Source organism: Nesoenas mayeri (assembly GCF_963082525.1).
Source record: "Nesoenas mayeri genome assembly, chromosome: 2".
Taxonomy (NCBI): domain Eukaryota; kingdom Metazoa; phylum Chordata; class Aves; order Columbiformes; family Columbidae; genus Nesoenas; species Nesoenas mayeri.
The window spans coordinates 54990913-55015990 of NC_137543.1; the positions used below are offsets into that span (position 1 = coordinate 54990913).

A 25078-nucleotide genomic window follows, 5' to 3' on the forward strand; every position below is an offset into this window, starting at 1 on the left:
GCTTACACCACCTTCTCAACAGGGCAGGGGAAGAAAATAAGATGGGGAATTACTTGTTATGAAGTTAACATCGTAGCTTCATCCCAGACTGGCCTAATACAGATGTATTTTAAAGCCAATTTTAAAACAAATTTTAAAGGTGGATGAAAGGATGAGGATAATGGCTTAGACCTGATTCTGAGAATCAGCTGGGAGCAAGTTGTTAGAGACCTCATTCAGGACTCTGGAGGAGGTGTTTGGGATCAAGTTTAGAATTACTTTTCCATTGGTAATCCAAAGCGAGAAGCAGAGGTGGCTAAACTTCAAAACCCTGTGGAGAGGAAGAAATCATGAATGGGAGGAGGATTTGAGTAGTGAGTCATGAGTGGAGAAAGAGAATAATTTAGGATGCAGTGAAGTTTAGAGAATTGGAGATTTTTAGTTAAGAATTTGGCAGAACTAAAGGAGCAGAAAATGAATTTGTAATGGAGGAAGTAACCCTGCTCATGGGATATCTGCCAAAGTGGTATCTGCTGTGTGAGAACGAGAGTAAAGGAAACGGATGTTGAGAGCAAGCCAGGACTGGAGTTGGCAGGCTGGACATTGTGATAGGGTAGAAAGGCAAAGCAGTGACACATGGAGAGGAGTGAATTATGGAGAGAATTAATCAGGGGAAAGACAACAGGGATCAGAGGGCTGAGTGTCATCATTGTGGGTGGCTGAAGGGCAAACGATAAGAAAATGGAAAGAAGGAGGTGGTAGCCAGGCAGTCTTCAAAGTGAATGACCCAAATGATAAATGATGACTGGAGAGGAAATCCAGTATATGAAGATCTGGAAGAAGTGTTTTGCTGTAGAATAAGGTAGAATCAAGGTAGAATATTTTTTCTTTTCTTTCTTGTTTTTTTTTTTTCTTTTCTTTAGCATTTTATTTATTTAAATGAGTGGTAGGTGTGAAGTTGAGTAAGAAATGAAAGTGAGGAATCACCTTACTGAGGGATTAGATAAATTAGGGGTTTCTTGTACCTCTTAATGGATGTAGAAGACCATTACTGATTAGACAGAGTGTTCAAGTGAATAAACTCTTCCGGACTTGCACTGGTTATGTTGGAAAGAAAAGCTGAATGTCTTCCGAGAACTGGGCTTTAAGAAGGCATCGACAGCAGGCTAGAAGTTCAGAGCAGCGATGAAGTGGAAGACATCAGGTTGGGGTGAGGAGATTGAGATAATGAATATAGTGTGTGCGGATTGATCACCATCTTCAGTTGATGCTCTGCTACACAAAATGAGCATCAAACTTCAGATCATCAATGTGAAAATCAAAATTGCTAAAAATGACTAATATTCTAGGAAGTATCAGGAATAAGTTCTATGTCAATATTTATTAATAGCTTGCTATCTACACTAATATCTGCTGAATGATCTTAGTGATTCCTGGTATATGTTCAGTTGCTCTAAAGGAGTACTGGTTATGATCATTTGCCATATTTATTCTTTCCAATAGTGTGGTTTTCAAACTGCTTCCATATAGAATAATGTTACCTGTGCTCACAAGTCGAAGAATTTCTAACATGGTTAGCTATGGGATTTTGTGCCAGATTTTTTGTGATAGTATTTGATCAGTGATTTCTGTGTTCAGTTTAATCACAGTAAAATTTGGAAGTTGTCATTAATTTTAAAGTTGATAAAGCATGTGTTATTCATCAGATAAATGGCATTACTGTCCTGCGAACTACTGTGTATTTTGAAGTATTTCAAGGCAATAGAGATTCCCAGCACAGGAGAAAAAAAAACCATAAATTTTTGACCTTTCAAATGTACGTAACATTCTTCACTGTAGGCTGGACACCACTGCATGAAGCTTGTAATGTTGGTTACTACGATGTTGCTAAAGTCCTGATAGCAGCGGGAGCCGACGTGAACACCCAGGGCTTGGATGATGATACACCTCTTCATGATTCTGCTAGTAGTGGGCATAGAAATGTGAGTGTGCTGGGAGAATGGGAGGGGAATAAATAAGTTGTTTTAAATGTTCAGTCTCTAGAACAAATCCTAACTGTCCTGATTGCTGTCATATGGTTTTACAGTTCTGCTGTTTGGAGGCATCTTGAAGTTGCTTTTGTTTTCTTTGTGTCATCTTGGTTTTTATCCTACTTCTATTGCCAGATAGTTTCCACTAGAACCTGTTTTATTGAATATTTTAAAGTTTCACTTTTGCTATTTTAATAAATAAACATTTTAATGACTTTGAGAGACTTCAGCTATATACAATTCTCAAAAGAAAAATGTCTCCAAACAGTATACTGTGGTTTTATAGCTATACAAAAATATTTAAAGGTAAATATCCTACATTTATATATTTCTTTATGGACTTTGAAATAGAGCACTGATGTATATGTATTCTTAATGTTTTTTTAAACATCCACCAGTAATGACTTAGCAGAGAAGCTAAATGAAGCATGTAGGTGTTTTACATTAATTTCTGGATTTGTTCTTGTTTTCTGCAAACTAGATGCAGAAATTACTCTGCTCTCCCTTTATCTCTCTTTTCTTTCATTACTATGTGTGCATTCTGCTGTATAAAGCAAAATAAAATAAAATCCTTAAATCAAGTATACCTTCCAAAGCACATGTTCAGTTTGAAAGGATGTTCTGGAAAGGCTAGAGAATTTAATGGTGATAATCTGATTGTGATATTTGTATTAGTTGTTTAGGAACTGTTTCTCATGAGTATCTAAACAACAGTGGATCTTTAGATTGAACTTGCATAAAATTGTAGTGGACTTTTGGAGGACAGTACCTCTTGCTTGTCTGCTATCAGTCAGTATACATATCTGTGACCATCTCACTAGCATTATGTGCTGTAAAAATTCTGAAATCTCATATTAACATGTCGACTGTCTGCTATATTTCCCCATTCTTTGCATGTAGGGCAAAGAAAAAGGAGGCCATACTGGATGCTGTCCAGAAAATGCAGTTGCCTTGGTATCATTGTAACTTTAACAACATTTTGCCCTTGATGCTGGGGAAATAGCTGATTTTGCTGGATTGTATTCAGTTGCAGATGGGGGTAGTTTGTTCCTCCAGTGAGATACTTGGATCTCTGTCAGGCCTTTTCTGAAATGCTGTGGAAACCAATAGTAATGCTACTTGGAAAACCTTTCCTGTTCCTTAAAGTTAAGTGCTATAAAATTTGGAGCAAGGAGGTGAATTGAGTGCAGAGGAGTAGAGAGCTTGGTGAGCAATGGAAGATTTTTGTGCTAGTCAAGTAACATTGTGGGAAACCTAAAAAATGCATTTATTTTATGCTGCAGATTGTGAAGCTGTTACTTCGACATGGTGGAAATCCATTTCAAGCCAATAAGCATGGAGAGAGACCTGTTGACGTTGCTGAAACTGAAGAGTTGGAAATGCTGTTGAAAAGGGAGGTGCCCATCTCTGATGATGAGGACAGTTGCTCAGGTAAAAGTAAGCATTTAATTGCATACTTCAAGTGCATCAGTTCACCTGTAGTGGTTTTAATCTTTTTCAGGGTGTTGGCTATTATGATTTGCTGGAGGTAGCAATTGCTATTGCTAAGGTTGTTTTCCACTTCTAGTTTTAGAGGTAGTTTTCAAATCTTTTGATTGAATCTAGTTACCTGAAATGTTTACTCTAACTTTTTTTTTCTTCTCTTGCTCTCTAATAAACCCGTTCCACTCTCCAAATCAAACCTACCGTGAAATGGTGCTTTTACCAGAGAAAGAGAAAAATACCATATTTATTATGATACAAAGTGGTTTCTGAGAGGTCTTCCTGGGGTAAAATATCCCCTAAATCACTTATTTCACATCTGTAGTAGATGAATTGAGAGTTAGCATCTCACATGGGTGTATAACTTAGTTAACACCTACTTGGTAAAGTTCCTGCAAGTGTTGGAATCCCTGGTTTGTGAAGGTGACCACATAGTTGCTTACGTGGAGGCAGGAATTCTTGGCCCCTACTGTATTACTGCAGATTCAGGAGCAGGTATCACCTCTTGGGGCACAGAAAGAACTATTGCCTCCTTGGAAGCAAAAGATTCTTGACCATAAGCAACTTGTTTGAGTGCCACGCAGGATGTTTTTGTTCTGCTTTCACAGAATCTTCAGGAATTCAGATTTTTGAATAAAATAAATTAGGTGGATTGAAAACTGGCTGAATGGCCAGTCCCAGAGAGTGGTGATCAATGTCACAAAGTTTAGTTGGAGGCCAAAAACTAGCAGTGTACCGCAGGGGTCAATACTGGGTCCAGTCCTGTTTAATTTCCAGCAGTATGAGTGCTGAACTGGACTATTTTGTCCTGAGCTAATGTGTGAAGAATGTCCCATCAGTATTCAACTAATTTTTGGGTTTCTCATTCTAGATTCTGAAGAAGCTCCATCTGTAAATCCTTCCAGTGTAGAGGGGAATGTTGATTCAGAAGCAGAAAAGGACTCTGTAGCCAATGACAGTAAACAATCGGTCCCTAGTAAGGTAGCACTTCCATCTGCTCTTGATGAGTATGAGTTTAAAGATGATGACGAAGATGAAATGAAAAAAATGATTGATGACAGACATATTCTTAGAAAAGACCTAAGGAAAGAGGATGAGACTGAAGTTGACAAGAACAGCTTATTTGTGAAACAAGAAAAAGTCGTCTTTTCAAAATCATTTAAAAGCAAAAAGCAGAAACCATCTAGAGTTCTGTATTCAAGCTCTGAAAGTTCAGATGAAGAAATTCTTCAGGACAAGAAGATAGTCTCTCCTTGCTCAATTTCAGAGACATCAAATTCTGATGTAAGAGTGAAGAAAGAATATATGGTTGCAAATGAACACAAGCAAAAGGGCAAAGTTAAAAGGAAAGTTAAAAATCAGAGCAAAAATAAAGAGAATCAAGAACTAAAGCAAGAAAAAGAAAATGCTAGAGTAACAAATATAACTACTTCCGGGTTAGATTCTTTAGATAAAACTAGAGAGGAAGATAGTTTTAAGAAGTCTTTCACCCCAAAAGAAGATTCTTCTTTACATCTTTTTCATATCACTGCTGGCAAATCTCCAAAGCATCCCTGTGGATTAAGTGAAAAGCAGTCAACACCATTAAAGCAAGAAAACACCAAAACTTGTTTATCACCAGGAGGTTCTGAAATATCATTGCAATCTGAATTAGTTCGGTACGATCACAACACTGATCCTGAATATCTAGTAGAAAGTTCTAGTGGCAAATCTTGCAAGCACAGAGAAAAAAGCAAACACCATCAGAAAGATTTTCACTTAGAATTTGGTGAAAAATCTAGTCCTAAAATTAAAGAGGAAGATAATAGCTCAACATTTGAGAATTCAGAGTATACTCTAAGAAAGATTGACAAGGAAGGTAAAACACTTAAAAAGCATAAATTAAGGCACAAAGAAAAAGAAAAGGACAAGCATAAAAAGGAACAGGATGGGGAAAAAGAAAAACATAAACATAAAGATGTTAAAGAAGTTCAAAGAAGTATTGAGTTTGACAGAGAATTTTGGAAAGAGAACTTTTTCAAAAGTGATGAAAATGAAGATATGTTGTTAAATGTAGAACATGAATCTCTTTCTTCAGACAGAAAATCAAAGCTAGAAAAAGCTGTGGCAAAAGAAGATAAGTCAGTTAAGGAGAGACAGTTCCAGAAAGAGAGAAATGCTAAAGAGGAGAAAGAGAAGAACAAAAAGGAAAACGAGAAGTTTCTCAAGGATGAAAAAATAAAAGATACAAAAGAAGAAAAAGAAATTATGCTTGCAGATAAAGAAATTGAATTGTTCTGTTTTGGTGTGAAAGATGAGGGAGCCAGCATTCATTTGATAGAAAAAGAAACAGATACTGAAAAGCAGGAAAAGAATTTAAAGGAAAATAAGGAAAAGACTGAAAAGCGAAGCTCAGCCAAAGAAAAAGATGTTGAAAAGACAGAAAGAAGAAATGGAGAAAAAGATAAAAAGGTAAAACATGAATACAAGACAGAGAAAGAAAAAGCAGAAGTAAATGAAAATATAGAGAAATTAAAGGAGAAGCCCAGTTTCCAGCAAGCAGAAAGATGCCATAAGGAAAATGATAAAATAAAAAGCACAGGTACTCTTAAAAAACTTGATGACAAAGAAAGAAATAAAGAAAAAACTGATAAGAAGCATGAGAAGGAAAAGGCTGATAAAGACAGACATTGGTCTGAAAGCAAAGAAAAACACTGTACTGAAAGAAAAGCCAAACAATCTGAGAAAGAATCTGAATATACTAAATCAGAAAAAAATAGAACAAAAGACAAAGAAAAGGAACTTGAAAAAAAAGACAAATCCAAAGACAAGGAGATCTCAACATTAGCAAACTCAAAACACATGCAAGAGGATAGGAGATGCAGTATTACAGAAAGTAATAAAACAGTACACGACAAACTGTCATCTTTGAAAGAAAAAACAAAGGATGAGTTATTGAAAACTCCAGATGGTAGAGAGAAAGATAAAAAAGATAAAGATATAGACCGATACAAGGAGAGAGACAAGCATAAAGATAAACTGCATCAAAGTAGTTTACCTAAACTAAAACTAGAACATGAGAAACTTAAGCCTAAACCAGCTCCTGCACCAAAGGATGCTCGACCTAAAGAGAAAAGATTAGTCAATGATGATTTAATGCAAACTAGTTTTGAAAGAATGCTTAGTCTTAAAGATCTGGAAATAGAGCAGTGGCACAGAAAGCATAAAGAAAAAATAAAACAGAAAGAGAAGGAACGTTTAAGAAACCGCACTTGTTTAGAACTTAACAAGATGAAAGAAAAACCAAAACACTCGTTAGCTGATGCAAAAAGCAAAGAACTGATTCGTTCAAAAAGCTCAGAGTTGCCAGATGTTTGCATGAAGGAAAAACAGCCAAAAGATGCTACAAGCAATAGATCGCAATCAGTAGATGCGAGAAGTGTCAATGTTATAAAGCCTTCCTTGGTTTTAGATAATTTCAATAGATCCCCCAAATCAGAAAGTGAAAAGACAGGTCTGAGCTCCAGGTCGGTGTCTATGGTTTCAGTTGCAAGCTCTGAGGATTCTTGCCATACCACAGTAACAACTCCAAGGCCTGTGACGGAATATGACTCAGACTTCATGCTAGAAGGTTCTGATTCCCAAATGTCTTTTTCGCAGTCGCCATTTTTGGCAAGTGCTAAATCACCAGCCCTTCTTGAAAAAGAGACTGATGGTCTTGCCGAGTTGCCAGATCGCATTAAGCCACCTTTTGCAAACAGGCTTCCACCAGCGTACATTAGATCAGCATCTGTTGAAGATGTTAAACTGGTTTTAAATGAACCTAGACCTGTTGTAGAGGTCCGAAGATGCAGTATGCCTGCTGCTGTTTCTGAACACAGCAAACTGCCTCGAGTAGCAGAAGAAAATAATCAGAATGCTCTTCCGTCCATTCAGACTTATGCTAGCACTTCTCCTAAACCAGAACTACCGTGTAGCATGATTGAAAGAGATTTTCAAAGCGGTATGTCTGGTTTGCAGTCAAACTTCACATCATCTCTGACCGGGGCTGTTAGCAACAAGCAGGCAACAATGGGTACAAGTACCATTAAAAATACTGCTCAGATGAGTCCTTCAGAAGACTATAATACACATTTAGAGCCATGTAGTCAAAGTGGTGTAAGTCAGCAAACCAAACCATGGGATGTGCCTTTTGACAGACTTAATTCATTAAATAATGAGTTTAACAGCTCAGGGTATGTTGTATCAGAGCAAGATAATAACAGCGTTATAACAATGCATAATTCTGAAAATGGGACCATAAAAGAGCAACAAGTATCTGAATTTTTGCCTCAGCATGCTGAAATCAAGGGAAGTTCCAGTTCTCAAGAGTCTGCATTGGTTTTGCCTTCACAATCGCCTTGCTCTTTAGCCGTCCAGCCACTCCCAGATGTGTCTAAGCACATTTCTTTACCAGGCATTAGCAGTCAAGATCCGTCATTTGTACAACAAAATCTAGTTCAAACTGAAACTACTTTGGATACAGATCCTACTAATACCAGTGAGCTAGAAAACGCTTTCTTCCCTTCAAACATTAAGAAGGCTGATGCACACATTGCTGTATATTCTGAGAGCTCTGTGAAGGATATTTCACAGTGTTATGAAAGGGTGAATGATTTACCTACAGTGCCATTAGAAAAAGATATTCCTGAAAGTGATAGCAGTTCACAATTAAATATAAATTCGTACACATTCAGTAAATTTGTTTGTAAGAATGCTCAGAGTGAAACAGATAGTAACACAGCAGAAACTTCAGACATTAGAAATGAAAAAGCCCAACAAGAAAAGTTGGGTTTGGTGCATGTTGTTGATAATAAAACAGACATTGATCTCAGTGAACTAAGTTCAGGAGTGTCAAAGGGAATTATGAACGAATCAGCTAATAAAAAACCCTGCACTATAGACAGAGAAAACGTGTTGACAGATGATCCACCACAGTACTCCTCTTTATCTAATTTGGAAAACAGTTCCCAACAGGTTACACAGGAAGAGGTGCATAAATACAGCCAGATAATTAAACTAGAAGAAGAAAATTCTGAGGATCAGAAAGTGGAACAGCAAGAAGTACCTCAAAGAATTACGAGGAACAGAGCAAATATGCTTGCTAACCAGGGTAAACAGAATCCTGTTGGCTGCATGCAAACATCAGAGAAAGAGTCTGAATCGTCAGCATCTCTGAAAGCAAGGATTAGATTAACTGAAGAGGATGATGCTCAGATACATCATCCACGTAAAAGAAAGGTGTCGCGTGTGCCTCAGCCTGTGCAAGCAAACCCTTCTTTACTGCAAGCTAAGGAGAAAACCCAGCAGTCGCTGGCAGCTATTGTCGATTCTTTGAAACTTGAAGAGATTCAGCCATACAGTTCGGAGAGAGCAAACCCGTATTTCGAATACTTGCACATAAGAAAAAAAATAGAAGAGAAGCGTAAACTACTGTGCAGTGTTATTCCTCAGGCGCCTCAATATTATGATGAATACGTGACCTTCAATGGCTCATACCTGCTGGATGGCAATCCTTTGAGCAAGATATGCATCCCAACTGTAAGTAACACGATCTTTAAACATACAGTACAATGAAACTCGTGCTTTGGTTTTATTTTTCTAACTTTCATATTTTTCCTAACTTGCTTATGAATACTTGTGCAGAAAATAGTAAATTAACATATGTCAAATTAATATTGACCAGTAATGTCATATTTAAAAGCCCCATTCAGTGGAAACATAAACAGTGGAAATATAAACAGGCATTATGAGACAAGCCATCATGTATGACACCTGTAAAAGGCACATAGACAAATACCATATTTCAAAGTAGACAAATATTATATTTAAAAGTATTTACTACTACCCTTTAAAGAGTGAAGTTGGTTGTTGAGAGCTTCTCCAAATTTCTGCTGGCAGTAATTTGGTTTAAACTAATTATTCAAAGCTGTTTCATTTGGAAGGGGAGTGGATGTACGGTACTTCAAAATATTAAGTCTATCTCCAGATGTTTTAAGTAGGAAAGTGCCTGCCTAGCTATCTCGGTTCCTTCTTAATACGTTTAAGAGCAGCAGATGTAACCTGCTGTGTCCCAGCTTTTGTAATCCATCAGGTCAGCATTCTGAATTTTATTTAATAGTGGGAAGTCCTTTTCACTGAAGAACATCCATAGTTTAGGGACACTTGTACAGTTTTAAGCTATCCATAGTCTGTCATGGGTATGTTCCTGATGACAGCTGTGAAGGAGGTCTGTGCAATGCAGAACATAGAATCATAGAATAGTACAGAATCATTTTGGTTGGTAGAGACCCTCAGGATCATCAAGTCCAACCGTAGCCTAACTCTTAGCACTAAATAATTGGCTCAAGTGGAGTTAATATTCCTGTTTGCTGTGGAGGTGCCCCTCAGGGTGGCTCACAATAACATGGTCACTGCTGGTCTCTGTTTTGAAGTCAGCATGATCATGGTAGCATTTGAATTGTGCTTCCTTTCTGTGCTCCTCAGCACAATTGATTCTGTGCTCATTGTTCTACATGGGGGGATAGGGGAGACCTGAAACATTGTGCATTGAGGCTTTTCTGAAGGACTGTTAATCCTGGCAGTAGAAGGAGCTTTTCTATTTTTCCACCTGTTATCTGATCCACTTAAACTGCTCTCGTCCTGAGATAAAATGTATTAGCTTAAACCTGTTTGAATGGTTTAAGTTAAGCTACGTAATAGCTGAAATAGGCTGAGCTTGGTAATGTCAGACTTAAGTGGTATGTGATTGTATGCCCATTGCTTAAGATGTGTCAAGTTAGGAAAAGTCTGAGTTTAGGAGAAATGGGGAGAATATCTTAACCCTTGAATGGCAAAAATGCCTACTAAACCAAACTGTTTGTGTATATGGCATTTCACATGCACAAGACAAGCATCCAGCCTTCAACCTCTGTATTCGAGTGGACTAATTATGTCGACTCATTTAAGATAACTTGCCTCTACTTGAGATGTCACCTTAGCTTTTTCTGGTAGAGTTGAAGATTCTTTTGATTGAGCAATGAAGACAAATTTCATGTATAAAAGTAAATTTTAAAATACGTTTACTTCATTACAGAGGTAGTCCTAATCCCCGTATAAGGTGTTTCCTCTCATTTTTCCCCTATGTCTGCCCAAGAGAATGAATACATGTATTCTCTAATGTTAATTCCCTCTTATTTGATGGTGATCACAGTTCTTTGAAATCGATTATAGTCTGAGGAATATGTGGGTAAGATGACCAGTTTACTTGGTCTGAAGTGGACTAAGATGTACAGTAAGCTTTGCTACAATATACCAGGCTGTCAGCCTTCCCCAGTCTAGAAATCTTTCTCAGTAACTGCTACAGTTTCTATCATATATCTTCATAACCAGAAACAGAGGTATTTTTTTTATATAGCAGCTGCTAGTCAAGTACATACTGTTTCCAAGCTACAACTCACTGCTTTGGCATCACACTTCAGTGCTTAATTTGGCATATGTGGAAAATGGAGAAGCACGGCATATACTTTACCCTGGATCATCGTCTACCTGGGCAATAGAATTCATTTCACTGGCATAAACGGCAATGTGTGTAGGCACTGTAAGAAAGGGAGGGTTATTGACTTGGTATGAAAGCATTGCTCTTGCTTTCTTCTTGTCTCTCTTGTTGTGTATAACAGGGACTCTGCAGTTCATGAAAATAAATTTAGGTAGTGGGATAGTGAAAATTCTTCAGTAACTTAGGTTCAGTAAATATCAGAGACGAATGTGTGCTCCCCATTCTTATGGCTTTTAATGAGTTGTTGAAAAAAATTATTTAAGTTGATAAAAAATTTGAATATATACTTGAAGAATTACAGTTATTGATTTTTATCTCATTAAGATCTGAGTTGCTTCTGTAAGACAGTTTTAAACTGTTACTTGTTTTGTATATGCTTTTGTGACACTGTTAATGTTCTCCAGTTGTAGAAAGAACAGGTGGAGCTTTTCATTGCAGGCTGTTAGGAGCAAAAGAAAAAATGCTGAGAAGCCAAAATAAATGATTAGGAAATGGGCGTTTATTTTCATTAGATGTAAAGTGTAAGAAAGTGGCATGAATTTTCATCTGAAGAGGGAGATGTTTTAAGCATTTTGTTTTTCTGAAAAATCATCTACAATGCAACTAAATTATTTGTTTAATTACTGTAATTTGTGTAAGCACACAACTTTGATAAAAATCCTAATTTCTTTCCACAAGGTAAAGGATATGATTAAATTAAATTATTAGTAGTTCAAATTTAGCTTCTCTGCAGAGCCTGCTTGTGTACACAATTTAACAATTACATTTTTTTCACCAGTAAAAATCAGAATCATAATAGTTCTCACTACAAATACCATTAAAAGGAGTATTACTAAATCGGAGATAATTTCATGGTCAGAAATGAGTGTTTGTATATTGTATGCATTGTCCACCAGTGCAAACATAAGGGCTATATTTAGTCTCTCTACAATTGTGGAATATTAATAAAATGTATGTGTTGTTATACACATAATGTATAATTTAATATGCAACTGTAAAATGACCTTTCTGTTGGGATAGGATTTTAAATTCTTCCTTTGATTCTTTAATGATTCTCAATCTGATTTTTGTCTCATTAATTTGCATAGGCTATAGGAAAGTAGATAATTCCTAGATTTTAGATATCACTGTGTGGAGGTCTGCGTGAAGACAATATATTTAGCTCTGACACTCTGAGGCTCAGAATAGTTTGTATAACATACTGTTCTCTGCATTGGAATTTTAAGACACACTATAGTTTGTCTGATGAACTTCAAACATACTGTAGGTGGGAACCAGGAGATGGTGTGATTAAGCTTGATTTCCAGAGCCATGTTTATGTACTGGAATTTATGACCCTGTATCACCTAAGGCTGTAAGAATAGTCATGTATGAATTGTGGTTTCCATTTCACCAATACAAATACAAAATATAAGATGGGAGATATTGGATCAGTTTAAAACTGAAGGAAACCAATTTGAATCTTCTAACACAATAAATTTAAATTGTACTTAGCAATCCAAGAAGCAACATAACTACACCAGTAGTTCTGCCAGGTTCAGTCATCTTTATCTATATTGCCTCCTGAGAAGAGATACCAAGATCATTCATTTCCAGCTTCCAATGGCTATCTAGCAGAGGTTTCTAGTAAAAGGGATTCTGTCTGGTCTTTCTGGCATTGCTGCAAAAACTTAAGTGCCTACAGATCATTTTAGTGGTATTACCCAAAACTTGCTTACCAAACGTGTGAAATATTATAGCAATAGAGCAGGCCAGTTGATTTGGATGGCGTGGGTGAGAGGAGATAGATAGGGATACGTGAAAGTAATTGTGGAAATTTTGTGCGTGTGTGAATGTGAGTTAGTGTTGTTCTTTTTTGTAATGGGCAAAAATGAGGATTGGAGGTCTACAGAGTGAAGAGTTGGTGTTCTTGTTGTCGTTGTTAAGAAGGATGCAAGGCATGCAAGAGACATTCTTAATTGATTTTATGCGTTGGAGATGGTGAGGGTATGTCTTGAACCTTAGCGATTACTGAGCGAACCTGTTTGATGGCTGCCTTCTAGTGAAGCGGAGCAGAGGGGAAAGGCTGGGTTCTGGTCGGGTTTCTGGATAGTTTCTCAGACTGGGATTACAGAAGGCTGGAGAAGGCAGGTCCCTTGGTTCCCTCTCTTCTGGATGGAGTCTGGGTGCTTAAAGAAGTACTTACCAAACTTATTTTGGTTATATAAGAAACTGAGGTCACCTTTTCCTTGTGGCATTCGGTTTCATGCTCCATCCTTGCAAGTCCGACATACGTGTTCATATTTTTCTTATGCGCTTTTTGCGGTGTCTTTACTCGCCGTCTCTGAGCAGAAGATCCGAGAGGCTCCTCTGGCTGTTGCAGCGCACAGCGTGGGGCTGCCAGGAGGGTGTGCAGGCGCCCTCCGAGCTGCCAGCGCTGGCGCAGCGTGGCTGCGGAGGCGCTCGGGGAGCCCGCCGGGGTCGGCAGGCCCCATCCCGGGGAGGGTGTCCCCCATCCCGGGGAGGGTGTCCCCCATCCCGAGGGTGTTCCCCGGCCCCTCACGTCCCGCCCCTGCCGGCGGGGGCCGAGGCCGCAGGTCCCGCCGCAGCGCCAGGGCGCCCCCTGCTGCTCGGGAGGCGCCTGTCCCGCCGCGCTGCTGCGAGGGGTGGTGAAAACCTGCATGTCTGGTCGGCAAAAGCGGGGTCTAGTAAAGCAGTTCTGGGGGCTGAAAGAGACGCTTCATAAAAGCTGCGGTGTAATAGCAGCTTCACAGAAGCAGAGTTATCGCCTATGTATAAAAAAAAAGTCCTGGCAAGTTCACTGTCTAGATAATGAAGTCCTTTCCAGTTGTTTACTATGGTGTTGATTCTTATTTCTGTTGCAAAATTAAATGATCTACAAGATTAAATGAATGCCATTTTATAACAATATTTGAAATAGTTCAGGTGATATGGATGCTTGCCAGCTCTGAAATTTTCCTTTCTGGATAATTTAGCTGCATTAACTCAAATAATATTGATAGATTGTTTATCTTGCTGCTTATGCTGTGTGTTTCTCTGTGAACAAAAGCACAGAGATTTTTGAGAGATCAAGCTTTTATTTAATTAATTTTACTAAACTCCAAAAGATCTCCAAGCATCTTGTCTTATTTTATGGAAAACTATGATAGCACTTCTGTACTGTGCCCTGAATGCAAAGTTTCTAGGCAAAACTAATCTGCAGTCTATCTGAGGCTGAATTTAAACATGCTGAAATCTATTATGATTGAGATAGATCATTATTCCAGTAGGTGTTTGTGGTTTGGGGTTTTTTTTGTTGTGTGTGTTTGTTTTTAATACTGATGTGTTACACAAAATGGCATATGCCATTAACATCACTGACTGGTTTGGGAGCCAAATAATTTTCATTGAGAGAAGTGAAGTGTATCTTGCTCAGCAGTCTGAAATGTGAAGGAGTTGAATGTCATTTTATATTAAGTAATAACTTAAGGAATGCACCACAATTAGTTATTCAATATGTGCTTTAATTCCAAAGACATTGGCTGACTTCCAGTTAGAGGAAAAAAATGTTCTGAAATAATTTTCCAACAGAACAATAATTGAATAATTTTTGGTAGATAAATCACATTGTTATTGGAATGTATAGGAGCGGGATTGATACTAGTAATGCAATGTGTCCATATTTTCATAAGGTATATGTTATTTCTTAACAGTTGTAGGACCCATATTGTTGAATAGAATTATTTTTATTTATGTGTTTGTGTTAGGTGCAAGGTAGAATACAATACCTGTAGGTATGCATTTTAGCTGTGCTTTCTAAGTATCAGTGGTAGTAAGCAGTATTTCGTTTATTTTTGATGAGTCAAAATATCAATGTTCTTAACATCTAGCAGTTGTTAGAAACCATGCTGAACTGCCAGACAGAACTTGCATAGAGGAAAGCAAACTTTGGGTGGAGCCTTAACTCTCAGAGATATTTGTTAGTTACTTCTCAAGAAACATCTGATTTTTGCAATCGCCGTGAGGGCTCCAGGTGCCTTTTCAGTGTTTGTCATACAGTCAGGATAGTTGTTTACTATAACTGACTAAAAATGCAAAATGATTAGAGTATAGCCAATCAATAACAGTGGTGATAGCTCACTCAAGTTTTGTTGTGTTTTTTTTTTAAGGCATAAGCTTTTTTAAAAAAATATTTGAATAACAGGAGGAAACTCTTTTCCAAACCACTGCCTAGGGCTCTAAGTGTACTCTTTGTGCTTACCTGTATTCTACATGATTGTAAGGTTAGGAATATAGTAGATTATTTTTTGTGCCATATAAAATGCCAGTGACACAGTATGGATGTATCAAGTGACTTTTTTTTTTTAGCAATATTTTTATTTTTCTTACTTTGCTCTTATATTTGGCTAGGCAGTGTTGAACTTCTCAGAATGAACAGTTGTGCTCTGAAGTCTAAAACTGAAAGCAAGTTGTATTTTTACTATCATCTAATGTATAGACCTTTTAATGACTAGCTAGCGTATGCTGCCAATGGATAAAACCACTAAACAATCTGAAATCTCATTTCAGCTGGGTTTATTAATTGAATGGCAAAGAATCCTTAAAACCTTTCATAGTAAATAGATTGAAGTCACATAATTAATGGAATGTACAAAACTCTCATGTTTTTCCTAAAAAACACCTTGCTTATATTTTTTGAAAGAAATGCTCAAATCATACAGCCAGTGTTAAACATATGTTAAATACATATTCACTATACTATTTATAAAACTTTTTCCACAGATTACACCACCTCCCTCACTGTCGGACCCACTTAAGGAACTGTTTAAACAGCAGGAGGTAGTAAGGATGAAACTACGTTTACAGCACAGTATTGAAAGGGTAAGACTACAGTAGTTTCTTGGTTTATTTTCTAGCTTCAAGCTTTAGGGTTTTTTCTTTTCTAGTGGATAGAGTACATTTTGCTCAGTTCAACAGTGCTTTAGAAGTAATCTGCCTTCCCTCCAAATTTAGGAATTGGAGAAACTTGTAAATACCAAAAAAAATGTTTGGATACCTGTTTGCTGTCTTACCAACTTAAGTTTTCTGCTGTTTTTTCCTGTTAATTGCTCTAAGATGTGGCCCAGATTTTTCCCAGGGGCAGTAGGGAGTGGGAAGAAAGCTGTGGCCTCTAGTTTTGAAAGCTAATAGTGGTTGTAAACTTCAGAACCAAATTGACTGAGTTAAAAGAATTGAAGCAAGAAAATATCTTGTGTTGGTAGAAGACACGTGGCTCTGACACTAAATATTTGCAATATTCTGCTTGCAAAAACTGTCTAAAATTATGTTAGAGCTACATCTGCACGCTTCACTGAATTTGAACATGGGAATTGAGGAAATATTCCTGGTTTAAGAGTATTCTTTATGTTGCCCAAACTTTTTTCCTTGGCAGCCAAGATTTAGATGTCTTGGCAGTATTCTGAGCCAGGTTGCTTGTGGACACAGAATGTATGTTAAAGGTTTCCACACAGTTGTACAAGCAGCTGGCTCATTAGAACCTGATGTGCTAGGGTTTTTTATTAAGTTGATTTCAATGTGGCTTAGCAAACCAGTTGAGGGAGGAGTTTTACTTGAATTTGGTATTCCAGTGTAGGGATAAAATATGAAGCGGTATGTATAAAATATATAGGGGTAAAATATGAAGCACGAAGAATGTAAATGTGACTCAAGTTCTGACTGAAAAGAAATTAGTTGTAACCAAAGCAAAGATGCTACTATTTCTGTTTTCCAAGCTTTTATAACCCACCTTCTTTTCTTTCAATAAAAATTAGAGCCATTATGTAGCAAGGCAGTAAACACACACATACATTCTTTTATGTCTTATAAAATTCTGCATGTTTTTAGGTATTTTGCTGAAATAGACTGTTCTTAAATCAAATCCACTTTACACAACTATAAGTAAATTTTGGCCAAGTAAGCTATATTTTCTTGGCTCAGTTCAAGAAAGAATCTTTGTCCAGCTATGGATTTATGCATTTTCTTCATGTTGTATAAAATAAAATATTTCACACAGCTGAGACTCATAAACCTATATTCCAATGCTGTGCTCCTTATACCTTTTATCTTTCACCTTCTTCATTAACTAGGAACTTCCCTCAGTAGCACTAAGTGGAAAATCTGGGTATGACATTCAGCCGACGGTTGGGGATGGGGGTGTGGGGGGAGAAGGTATTTTCAGTTCTGACATTCAGGTAACACTCTTTGCATCACTAAATTAAAATTTTGGATTGGATTAGATGAACAACTGCTCCTCCTTCCAACAGCCCATTTCTTGGACTGTTCAAAAGTATCAGCGCTAAAAAGAGATGTTTAAATGAAGACATGTTTTTATTAATCAAACTGAAATGCTTAATTTACCAGATGTATATTTATATGTTGATATATTTTTCAATTAGGAAAAGCTTATTGTCTCTAACGAACAAGAGGTTCTACGTGTTCACTATCGAGCAGCGAGGACGCTAGCTAATCAAACACTACCATTCAGTGCCTGCACTGTTCTGCTGGATGCTGAGGTTTATAATGTGCCTCTGGATGCTCAGGTAAAGAGGTGGATTTCAGAATTTCAGACAAAAATGTCTTTCTAGCCTGACTCAAAAAGGAGTGTTTGATGAGAACTCTATTCCCATGCTGAGGTTGTTGTTGATTTGTGTGGAATTCAGATTTTGCGCATTATAGATTGTTACTTTGATTAGGCCTCATTTGGGTGTACAATAATGAGAGGATATGGGTATATCTGCGCTGGTTTTCTGTTTTTACTGTGTGTGGTTTCCTTTCACCTCCAGAAAGGATGAGAAGGATAAAATGAGAACATTGCTGTTTTTTCTGAAATCAAATCTCATTCATAAACAGAACATATTTTGGAAGCTTACAAATAAAGCTTAAACAACAAAAATAAATTATCTGAATATAAGATGATTTTCATCACTAATCCATAAAATCAGAATGCATTTGTGTGTGAAGTGATGAGGTTTGGAAACGTTTTGTGGAGATACGTAATGCTTTTCCTTCTCTAAAAGGACGTCATTAGAACTGTTCCATAAAAAACAGATGACCAACAGTGAAGTGTGGAACACTACCAGATTAGATTATTTTTTAATTTGAAATCACTTCAAGCTCCATATGATTTAGATGTTTAATGTTGGTATGTAGGTCCTGATTAAAACACAAAATGAGCAGTATACTTCATAATCTGTGTACTTTTAATGTACTACTTCTTAGAGGTTTGCTGCAGCCACATCTCTGAGAGAACATAATTTCACCGCGTTGGTATTTTGTGAACAGGTCTGCTAACTAATAAAAACGGAAACTGCATTCAGAACCCGTTTCAGTGACTGTGAGGAGCACGTAATGCAAGGGAGAAATTTGATATTGTAGATGTAATAAAAGCGTTGATGCTGGGCATTTTAAAATGAAACACCTACATTTCCGACATATGTGGAATTCTACTTTAGTCCTGGAGTGTCTTATAGAATTACTACAGTTTCCAGTGTTTCCTCAGTCTGTTAGTACATTTTTTCCCCATCTTTAAAGAACTAAAGCTGCGCTCAATGAGGTGATTCAGCAGGAGACAGCAGTTTTATGGAGTTTGTGTTGTCTCCCCATTTTAAGCTTTGTACTGACACATTTTTAAATCATCATTTCCTTAGTAAATATAACTGATCAGGCAAAAATCAGATTTTTCTTTTAGAAACTTGAGTTACATCTGAGTTATGGATATAACTGCATTTTTATAGTTAACATTTGACAATTGATTTTAAAGAAGCTGATTCTATACTTGACTTCTGTGAAACAAAATGAATCTTTTGGGGGGGAGAGATAAGTGGTTGTGGTCCTGGCCCCTCTGCTAAGTATTGCAGCTTTTTTGACCATTATTTTATATATATAGTAACAATAGTAGTAGTAAAATGCCTCTCCTTCCCCCGTATGGCCTCAACAGCTTTGTGTTTCAGTCTGTGGTAATTTTTCTTAGAAAGGGATAATACTGCTCATAATGTTCAGCAAAGTATTAAATATCTTTTTTTTTATTTCCATTGAAATCCATGCTTTAAACTACCAACTTGATGCTTTGGTTTAAATTTCCTTAGCTGCATGAGAAACCATTCTCTTGTGATGCATTCTGCCACTTTCCTGTCAACGTGCCAGCAGCTCTTCATTTTCTTCCATGATGAAGAAACATTTCTGATGAAACTTTTATTGTTTTTGAGCAAATAGCTGGGGAAGATTTGTAAGCAAAGATCCAGTTTATTTGGCAGGAAAATGACCGTCTCAGAAGTGCTTTTATGAGAGGTCTGTGTCTGTGGAGGTTTCCCTTTACGGCTGCATGTGTCGGGGAGACCTGGAGAACTGTTCATTCTTTTGCAGATCTATGGGCCAACCCAAAGGTGGGCAGGAAAAAGGCCCAAGTATCTGGTGACCAGGCAGTTGGTCACAGCTCAGGGTGCAAGATCAGTGGTGTTGAGGGCTCTTTCTAGAACCAGCCCGGTCAGCTGTCCTTGATACCTGAAGTCTCAGCTCTTTTCTAGAGATTTCGGTCTTAGCAAGTCTTTTTTTTCCAGTTCTTGCCCATTGCTATAGTGTACAATTTCCTATAATGTTGTCCTTTTTTTTCCTAAAAAAGTAACAGCAGCTTATTCTGTTTCGTGATTATTATTTAAATGTTAAATTGGAATAGTCTGGCGTTAGGAATATCCATAGATTATATAGTTTCTCACAATGGGCAGGTGTGACATTCCAGATTCTTATTAAATAGTTGGTGTTTTTTATTAGAAAGTAATTCTTTCATTGAGCAGGGCATTAAAACATGTCTGCTTGCTTTTTTTAATCTGGATTTTGATAGTTTGTGTTTTGTTTTGTTTTAATTTTTGCTTTTGAATACTTGTGCAGCTACTTAAGTTTTCCTTAATTATTTTTTTTTGGCTTTTCCTGAAGGAATATTCATTTAATTTGTTACTGAACTTTAAAGACAACAAAGAGAGAGCAATTTTGTGGCAGGATCTGCCTTGTACTCATCAAGACTTTAAGGCATAAACCTTTAAGCCTCCTACTCTATATTTCAAAAACTGGGTACAGTAAATAGCTTGAGAGAATCTGAAAATAGCCCTTTTTAGTGAGCAGCTGGCTCACAGTGACAGTGGTGGTCAACATACATGCTCAGTATATATCTTCATACTTTGACTCAGTTTATTTTTCCATCTGTGGCATTCTTTATGAAGGTCCTACAAAGTAGATTTTCTGTTTTAAAGTATGTTTAAGACTGAATCATCAAATAACTTACAATTTTAATATATTTTTTTTTAATTACAGGCTGATGACAGCAAAACATCAGTGAGGGATCGATTTAATGCAAGACAATTTATGTCGTGGTTACAGGACGTTGATGATAAGTTTGACAAATTAAAGGTATACTTCTTTGTCCTTCCACTTAATAAACCTCTAATGTCACTACAGAGATGAGATTAATAAACAGATGAAAAAATAGTAGATTTGTATGCAATACCATAGGTTGTTGTAGCAGTTTTAAGTGCAACACAAAGGAGGGTCTAGCAGTATAAAAACCTAACCTTTGTTGCTGTATAGTTCAATGGAATAATCTGCAAATTTCTGAATACATACTGGAGGATATTACTTACTACGAGTGGCCCATAGATATTTTTACTCTTTTCAAACTTGTTGCGATATTTTTTTCAAATACTGATGAACTTTTTCTTAATTTTAAAATAGACGTGCCTTTTGATGAGGCAGCAGCATGAAGCAGCAGCTTTAAATGCGGTACAGAGACTGGAGTGGCAGCTGAAACTACAAGAACTGGATCCTGCTACATACAAATCCATCAGCATTTATGAAATTCAGGAGTTTTACGTTCCTCTTGTTGATGTTAATGATGACTTTGAACTGACACCAATATGACAACTAGCATCTTCCAGCTCACGCTTTCCCTTGGACAACTAGAGACTGAGGTGCAGTGATACACAAAAGTACTTTTCTTTTCAGACAGAGCACTTAGTTCTGTGGAATACTACCTTTCTCAATAATTCAGGTGTTCCTTCAGAGAAGTGTGGCATGGGTTCTTGTTCAAACACAGAAGATGGATGCTCATTTTAAAGTTGGTTTCCCAGTAAATGCCATTATCTGTATTTAAAAATTGCCTATAGCTTTAGAGCTTATTGCTGAAAAAGATGAGAAAACGTGGTGAGTTAACAGCGCTGGAAGCTGTTAACAATTAAAACAGCCACCAAAAAACAAATGATACTTAAAATCTGCTACAGAGCTTTGTATTATGAAACTTCAGTAACAGTTGAACTCCCACAGAAAACCTATGAAAAAGCCTGTGGAAGAAAATGTAAGACTTGGAGGAAAATATTCTATTAATCTTATTATATTTTGTAAATTACTGTACAGTTTTCTTTTTGGAAAAAGATGTAATATTGTCTTCATTTTAAAATAATTTATTTTATACATATTGTGCAAATGTAAATAGTCTTGTAATTAATGTTCAAACCTGTATAAAATAGATATTTTAACCGTAAAACTGTTTTTTGTCTAATGTTTTCTTGGACCAAAGTTGTAGTTTTTATTAAGTGTAGTGTGTTCCTGGTTGGCAGTTCTTTTTCGTATGGCATGTGTTTGATTTAGCTGCTTGTCTCATCAACATAACTGTAAAAGGATTGAAACTGAACTGTATTGCATGCTTCACCGAACTCTTAACTCCTTTACTTCAATAACTGATACCTAAGCAATTGTAATATTTACAAAATCATACTTCATATTAGTCTGCTGTTGTAATGCCATACCTATGACTTACTATACTGAAAATATTTTTGTGTAAAACAAAAAAAACCTTTTGCTCTTATATGGTGGTCTCATAATAGAGCCTATTTTTTCCAACAAAATGCCTTTGAATGAAAATTCTTAAATTGTACAGTGTCTATTTTAATATTAATCTATGGAAGGATATGTAAATACTTGTAAATACAATGTTTAATAAATTTTATTGGTCATGTTATTTGTTGGAATTTCTTAATATTGTAACACTTGCTATATCAAATCTTAGCGTTCCTGACATTTGTAAGGACGCTCAATGAAAAACTAAAAAAACATTCCCATGTTGTGAAACCTAATGCTTTTTTATTCTTCGTCCTGTTAATGAGCAAACAGTCAATTATTTATCAGTAGGAGGTTACAGATGTTCATGAAAAAGATTTGTTACTCTCTAGTCCATAAATTATTCAGAAGCCTTGGGATCAGATGTCTGTGAAATTACTTCTGAAAGAAATGGGGCTTGGGCAGGAGACCTGGTAACCCGGAAAAGGTGTTTAAAGTACTTCATTTGGACTGATTTTAATTACTAGGTGAACTACTCCAGAGTACTTATTCCTTACGCTTGTATGAATGCCCATAAGAGTAAACCCAAACCAATTAATAACGTAGTTCCTGCCCTGTAACTTTTTTTCCACTTTTAATTTGTTAGGTACCTGTGGAAGAAGTTGTTCATGCTTTTATATAGGAATATCTTGCTGACATCACTCAGTATTGGAGTTGTACTGAGGAAAATGCAGCTGTAATATTATTTTCAGAGTAAAATAGTCTTCTGAAAGTAGCTGTAAAATTTCAAAATAATACAGATATCTGTATTACCTGCTTTAAAAGACAAGGGGAAAAAAATGCATGAAGCTGCAAGATATTAACAACTAGGAAGTGGGTATAACTTCCATCAGACACTTAAAGTAATAAAAAGTAACATACATATGTGGAAGTGTGAGAGTCTAAGTATGAGATACAGATAGTTGAGAGTATTTAATAACGAAAAGGCAGACTGCATTGCAGGAGTGTTGGCTGTGCCAGGCAAAAAGGGGGTGACAAAAATACTTGGGCCGGAGGAGACAATGGTGCAGAGTTAGAGCTGGGACGCGGTGTGGCTGGTCAGTGGCACCTCAGTGCGCGCTCCGAGCGAGGCCGCCGGGCTCCACCAGAGCGGCGGCTGTGACACACCGGGGTGCTGGGGGTTCTGCACCCTCATGGCAGGAACAGCCCTGCTGGGCTGGCAGGAGGGGGGCGCGAGTGTGTTTACTGTAAGAGAAACAGAAATTTCATCCTCTGGGAGTATCAGCAGAAACATTTTCGTGATGAAATCGAAAATATTTTGGCAGTATCCTATCTTACAAGGAGATCTGAATCACAGAAATTTAAGGATTGAAAAGGACCTCGAAAGATCATCTAGTCCAACCTCCAGATGTTTCTTAGGTTTAGCTTGTGTTTTCTTTACAATAGACGATTTCCTATTATCAGAGTCTGTGAAACAGATTGTTTTTCCAGTTGCAACTGCTGAAGTTGCTTGAAGAAAGGGGACTGTCCAAATGTTTTAGTGTCTTTAACAATGATCTCCTGGCTTCTCTGATTTGTATCCAGCGTTTGTTCCAGTCATGGTTCGTTGGTTTTGGTTGGTTGTGGGGTTTTTTTTTGTTTTGTTTTGTTTTGTTTGGGTTTGTTTTGTTTTCCCAAGTCCAGGCTGTGGGATGACACCCTGCTGTGTATTTCTCTCAACAACGCGGTGCGACCTGGGAGGTGAGGAGGGATGAGTGCACGTCCAGCAATGCCTTTGCTGGAGAGAAGGCCGTATTTCCCTCGCCAGGCTCTGGCTGTCTCCTGGGAAGCCCGAGGGCTACTCTGGCTTTCTAGTTCCCTCGCCGGGTTCCTCCCGTATTTTTCTTCTAGGGACCAAACTCGTTACCTTGGCCCCTTGGAGCTTGGCACGCAGGAGGACGAACCACCCACACAGCGATGTCTTTGAGAGCCTGAGCAAGGCTGTTGCAAAGCCCGGGGTCCCGTCCCCATCAGAGGCTGCTCCTGCCCGTCCCCAGCCCCTCCGCCACCGCCTCTTCCTCCGGACACCTGCTCGGGCACCGCCGGGCTGGCGCTCTCCCGCACCGCCGCACCGGGGCCCCTCCAGCCGCGAACCCCGCTGGATGCGGCTTTCCCCGCGTTCTCTCTTCCTTCTCACGCCTTGCCCGCAGCCTCCGGTGCGCGGGCTTCCCCGGGCGCCCTCCCGTCCCGCAGCAGCGGGGTGAAACCCCGCGCTCTGTGCCCCCTCCGCAGCTCCCCCGGGCTGACTTCGCTCCCCGCACAACCGCGGCGTTCTGCCCCGCTCGCAGCCGGGTGGGCAAGGGGACGTTGAGCCGCTCCCGCCGGAAGAAGCGCCCTCCCGCCGGCCGCCTGGCAGCCCCTGCGGAGGCAGGTTCCTCCGCCTTGCCCCTGCGCTCCCGTCCCTCCCGGCAGAGCGGAGCACGAAGCTCCCAGCCCTCGGCTCCAGCCTCCACTCTCCCACCGCCCCGCTCCGCGCAGCCGCCGCCCGCCGGGGCGGAGGGTCCCGGGACTCGCTGCCGGCGGCGGGGGGAGGGTCCTGGCGCCTGACGGTGCCCCGAGGCGGGGCGGTGCGAGGCCGCGCCGCCGCCTCCGCGCTGCCTGCGGCCGAGGGGGGAGCAGCGGGCCGAGGCGCGCGGTTCTGCTGCCGCCGCCGCCTCCTCCGGAGCAGCGAGAGCCGCCGGCGGAGCGGGGGGTGCCCGGCCCGCGGCACAGCCCGGTGAGCCAGTCCGGCGGGGCGGGGGTAGGGGCGCGGAGGGAGAGGTGCGGGCGGCGGCGCCGGCGGGATGGAGCCGGTGGCCGGGGAGAGGAGGCGGCGGCGGGGCCGCGGCTGCTTCTTTGTGGCAGGAAAGTTTCGGTGCGGCTCGGCGCAGCCGCCCCGCTGCCCGCCGGAGGAGGAGGCCGAACCCCCACCGCCGGGAGGGGCGGCTTTCGGCCGTGCGGGGCCCCGCCTGCCCCGGGCCGCTTGGGCAGGGGGGTGCGCTCCCTGTCACCGGCCTCCCGGACTCCTGGCAGTGCCATCTTTGGGGCCTCCCGGGAGGCGGCGGGGAGAGGGAGCCGATCGCGGGTTGATCGGCCGGACGGGCTTTTGGGGTCTTCTCCGCCCCGCGATGCCGAGCGGGGCTGGGGGGAACCGGTGCCGCTGGGGCGGCTGCAG

At 39.3% G+C, this 25078-nt stretch overlaps 1 protein-coding gene across 3 annotated transcripts in view; it reads left to right on the forward strand.

Moving 5' to 3' along the window:
* Positions 1 to 22066, forward strand: part of ANKRD12 (ankyrin repeat domain 12) — a 63225-nt gene extending 41159 nt beyond the window's left edge. For 2 of the 3 annotated variants that reach the window (XM_080340295.1, XM_080340297.1), the window contains 7 exons: positions 1819 to 1961; positions 3293 to 3446; positions 4363 to 9050; positions 15808 to 15906; positions 17460 to 17603; positions 20368 to 20463; positions 20785 to 22066. In XM_080340295.1, coding sequence (XP_080196421.1) covers positions 1819 to 1961; positions 3293 to 3446; positions 4363 to 9050; positions 15808 to 15906; positions 17460 to 17603; positions 20368 to 20463; positions 20785 to 20970 — 5510 coding nt within the window. In that variant the 3' untranslated portion in view covers positions 20971 to 22066. The remainder of the gene's footprint in view (positions 1 to 1818; positions 1962 to 3292; positions 3447 to 4362; positions 9051 to 15807; positions 15907 to 17459; positions 17604 to 20367; positions 20464 to 20784) is intronic. The other variant, XM_080340296.1, reaches the window with a different exon arrangement.
* The last annotated feature ends 3012 nt before the right edge of the window (positions 22067 to 25078 follow it).